This window comes from Brachyhypopomus gauderio, unplaced genomic scaffold (genome assembly GCF_052324685.1).
Source record: "Brachyhypopomus gauderio isolate BG-103 unplaced genomic scaffold, BGAUD_0.2 sc107, whole genome shotgun sequence".
NCBI classification, from domain to species: Eukaryota; Metazoa; Chordata; class Actinopteri; order Gymnotiformes; family Hypopomidae; genus Brachyhypopomus; species Brachyhypopomus gauderio.
Window position 1 is genome coordinate 642,501 of NW_027506928.1, and position 5,000 is coordinate 647,500.

At 43.6% G+C, this 5,000-nt stretch overlaps 1 protein-coding gene across 7 annotated transcripts in view; it reads left to right on the forward strand.

Moving 5' to 3' along the window:
• Positions 1-5,000, forward strand: part of LOC143497337 (disks large homolog 4-like) — an 80,549-nt gene that overhangs the window by 69,850 nt on the left and 5,699 nt on the right. For all 7 annotated transcript variants that reach the window (XM_076993235.1, XM_076993237.1, XM_076993236.1 and 4 more), the window contains 5 exons: positions 784-895; positions 1,105-1,281; positions 1,481-1,533; positions 4,551-4,598; positions 4,699-4,800. In XM_076993235.1, coding sequence (XP_076849350.1) covers positions 784-895; positions 1,105-1,281; positions 1,481-1,533; positions 4,551-4,598; positions 4,699-4,800 — 492 coding nt within the window. The remainder of the gene's footprint in view (positions 1-783; positions 896-1,104; positions 1,282-1,480; positions 1,534-4,550; positions 4,599-4,698; positions 4,801-5,000) is intronic.

The following is a 5,000-nucleotide window of genomic DNA, read 5'->3' on the forward strand; positions in this document are numbered from 1 at the left end:
TTTTTGTAAATATCCTAGGGAAATCCTTGTAAATATTACTATATTATGTGTTTCTAACACGTGAAGGTTCTAAATGTTGTTTTACCCTTGCCAATAAATAATAATTCTCGATTTTATCCATCTATTTATTCCATCCTATACTAACTGGTTTTAGATGATTGACCTTGAAATGAGCACTTCTTAACGCTTAACATTTGTTCTGTTTGGCTATTTTACATTTCTAAAGCAACTTTCTTAAATACAAGTAAATAACCATGTAACGGTAATGACGTCACATTAATCACAGTAGGCTTCTAAGACATTCCTTAAGCTCATCGTTCCAGTAATCAGTACATGACTTAATTAACTCTTAATGCTAGAAGCATGTACCGATAAGCTAATATAGCCTATAAAATGATCGTACCTACCTACAGAATTATTGCTGGACGCATGTACCGATAAGATAATATAGCCTATAAAAGGATCGTACCTACTTACAGTATTAATGATAGAAGCACGTTCTGATAAGCTAATATAGCCTATAAAATTATTGTAACTACCTACAGTATTAATGCTGGATGCAGGTTCGGATAAGGTAATATAGCCTTTAAAATGATCGTACCTACAGTATTAATGATAGAAGCACGTTCTGCTGCGGTATTACACAAAATTACATTTTAAGCCAATTTAATTTACCAGTACACACTGGGGTATGAGACACCACTACATATCAAGTGTTGTATGTGTGGTGTGTAAATGTGTGTGTGTGTGTGTGTGTGTGTGTGTGTGTGTTTGTGTGTGTAGAGTACAGTCGGTTCGAGGCTAAGATTCATGACCTGAGGGAGCAGCTGCTGAACAGCAGTATGGGGTCAGGAACCACATCACTTCGCACCAGTAAGAGGAGCTTTTACATCAGGTACACAACCTACTGACCAATCAGAGCAAGCCCTGTAACTAATGACCAATCAGAGCACGCCCTGTACCTACTGACCAGAGTTAGCCTTGGGCAATCACACAACCACCTCTTCCTAAGCACTATTACACATGTGCTCAGCACATGGCACTCAAAGCCCCAGAGGTGTGGTGTTGTGCTGAAGACTGTTGGTGTGGTGACTCTTCCTGCAGGGCTCTGTTTGACTATGATAAGACGGCGGACGGCGGCTACCTGAGCCAGGCCCTGAGTCTGCGCTTCGGGGACATCCTGCATGTGGTGGACTGCAGTGATGAAGAGTGGTGGCAGGCACGGCGTCTGTCCCCACACGGGGACCTGGAGGAGGCCGGATACGTCCCCAGCAAACGCAGGCAGGTGGAGCACTGGGGCCATCGTGTTACTGTGTGCCCCCTGTGTCTGTCTGTCTCTCCCTGTCCCCCTCTGTCTGTCTCTCCCTGTCCCCCTCTGTCTGTCTGTCTCTCCCTGTCCCCCTCTGTCTGGCTGTCTCTCCCTGTCCCCCTCTGTCTGTCCCTCTCTCATTCACTGTCTCTCTGTCCCTTTGTGTTTCAGAGTTGAGAGGAAAGAGTGGTCCCGTATGAGGTCCAAAGGTAGAGACAGCATAGGTAAGGGTGTGCAATACATGTGTGTATAATACATGTGCAATACATGTGTGTATAATACGTGTGTATAATACATGTGTAATACATGTGTGTATAATACATGTGTGTATAATACGTGTGTATAATACATGTGTAATACATGTGTGTATAATACATGTGTGTATAATACGTGTGTATAATACATGTGTAATACATGTGTGTATAATACATGTGTGTATAATACGTGTGTATAATACATGTGTACTACATGTATGTATAATACATGTGTAATACATGTGTGTGTAATACATGTGTAATACATGTGTAATACATGTGTGTAATACATGTGTAATACATGTGTGTATAATATATGTGTGTGTAATACATGTGTGTATAATACATGTGTGTATAATACATGTGTGCATAATACATGTGTAATACATGTGTGCATAATACATGTGTAATACATGTGTGTATAATACATGTGTAATATATGTGTGCATAATACATGTGTGTATAATATGTGTGTATTATACATGTGTAATACATGTATGTATAATACATGTGTAATACATGTGTAATACATGTGTAATACATGTGTGCATAATACATGTGTGTTTGGATGTGTGTATATTACATGTGTATGCATGTGTGTATAATACATTTGTATATATTACATGTGTACGCATGTGTGTATAATACATGTGTGTTTGGATGCGTGTATATTACATGCGTGTTTGGATGTGTATATCACGTGTGTGTTTGGATGCGTGTATATTACGTGTGTGTTTGGATGTGTATATCACGTGTGTGTTTGGATGTGTGTATATCACGTGTGTTTGGATGTGTGTATAATACATGTGTGTTTAGATGTGTGTATATCACATGTGTGTTTGGATGTGTGTGTGTAATACATGTGTGTTTGGATGTGTGTATTTCATGTGTGTGTTTGGATGTGTGTATATCACGTGTGTTTGGATGTGTGTGTAATACATGTGTGTTTGGATGTGTGTGTAAATCGTGTAACACCAGGCGTGTCAGTGAGTGATGAGACAGACTCATGTGCTGAGCAGAGCAGGTTTATTAAAGGCAGGTCCATATTCAGAGCAGGTTTATTAAGGGCAGGTTCATAATCAGAGCAGGTTTATTAAGGGCAGGTCCATAATCAGAGCAGGTTTATCAAGGGCAGGTCCATAATCAGAGCAGGTTTATTAAGGGCAGGTCCATAATCAGAGCAGGTTTATTAAGGGCAGGTTCATAATCAAAGCAGGTTTATTAAGGGCAGGTCCATAATCAGAGCAGGTTTATTAAGGGCAGGTCCATAATCGGGCGGCATGGTGGTGTGGTGGTTAGCACTGTCGCCTCACAGCAAGGCGGTCTGGGTTCGATTCTCGGTCTGGGCTGCTCTGTGTGGAGTTTGCATGTTCTCCCTGTGCCTGTGTGGGTTTCCTCCGGGTACTCCGGTTTCCTCCCACAGTCCAAAGACATGCGTGTTAGGTTGATTGATCACTCTAAAATTGCCCGTAGGTGTGAGTGTGTGTGTGCGTGTGTGTTGGCCATGCGGTGGACTGGCGACCTGCCCATGGTGTACCCTGCCTTCGCCCGGAGATGCTGGGATTGGCTCCAGCCCCCCCGTGACCCCGACTAGCGGGATTAAGCGGTTCAGATAATGGATGGATGGAGGTCCATAATCAGAGTTGGGGTGATGGTCCAGGGTCAACAAGACAACACTGAGATTCATAGTGACTAACAAAAGAGAAACTAGGCAGAAAAACAAACTGGAAATAACTTACAGGTCCAACAGAATAAACAACAAGAAAGATTCCCACTTACTAACAGCCAGGTACAGACAAACTCATACATCCTGAAACTCAAAAAATTATAAATGAAATGAAATGTGCCATATTTGTCAATTTTATTTTTTTTTCACCGCAATCAAAATTTGTCCTCCGCATTTTACCCATCTGTGCAGTTAGAACACACACACACAAACACACTAGTGATTACTAGGGGGCTGTGGATCACACGTGCCCAGAGCGGTGGGCAGCCCTAGCCCGGCGCCCGGGGAGCAGTTGGGGTTAGGTGCCTTGCTCAAGGGCACCTCAGTCATGGCCTCAGGTCTGGGAATCAAACCCACGACCCTCCGGTCACAAGACCAGTTCCCTACCGCCAGACCATGACTGCCCCTCAAGATACACAACCAGGAACATCCCCACATTCATTAACCAGCCCTGAACAAGACAAAGATATTGTAACGTGGCTCGCGCCACGGAGCGAGGAGGCGAACACAATCGTTGAGAAGAGCGAGATTTATTGCAGGACATTACATACTCATCGTCGCTTAGCCAGTCCGGGTCGATAACGGGAGGGCAGTCAGTAAAACAGGCGTATACGGGCATAACTAGACAGGGGAACACGAGTAACAAGCAGGAAACCAAAAGACGGGAACAATAAACGGTCAGGTATAGCGATAAACACAGAAACAGCCAAACATCCACATCAATCAAAATACCAGACAAAGGACAAGGGAGACTCAGGGGCTTAAATACATGGGAACTAAACAACGAGCAGGTGAAGACAATGACATGGGGGTGTGGTAATAAACAAGGGAATCACGAGACAAACGAGCGGGGCGGGATGAACAGGCATGGGACACAGACACAAGGGAACCCGGAGTGACAGCCAAGGGAGGGGGCGAGGCCATACGTGACAGATATTTAAATACACTGGACAAGGGAAACAACTAGAAACAAGTGGGAGTGATAATCATGGGGTGGGGTTACTAATGACACAAGAGTGGCAGGAGAAACACATGGGGAACCAAAACATAGACACATGACTAGAACAACACCTGACAGGTGGGGGCGGGGCTAAACGTGACAGTACATATGTGTTTAGAAAATTATATACTGTAATTTTTGTATTTGGATATAAATATACAATAAGTGTGTTTTGATGTGTACAGCACTAAAATGTATGAGTTGCTAACCTCAAATCTGTGTGTGAGTTTGTATGAATATGTCCATGTGTGTGTGTTTCAGGGAGAGATGACTACATTCAGAGCTATGAGATTGTAACTCAGATAGAGGGTGAGTGTATTACATCACTGATGACCTCACTCTCTGGGTAATGACATCACATGTTGTGATGTAAGCGTGGTATTACTCTGACACGCATCCTCTTCCTCAGTGCACTATGCTCGTCCAATCATAACTCTCGGCCCGATGAAGGACCGCGTTAACGACGATCTGCTCTCCGAGTTCCCCGACAAGTTCGGCTCCTGCGTCCCCCGTGAGTCACCCTGTCGCCATGGAGATGATTTACCAGAATCATTAAACCCAGCACAGCCAGAGCCTGTGTCTAATCTCCACACACACACCCAATCACACACACACACACTGAGACACACTAATCACCAGAGGTGTATAATCCAGGTTCAGAAAGTAAAAGTCCTCACCAGGATTTTGCTCAAGCTTGCTGGATTCTAATTA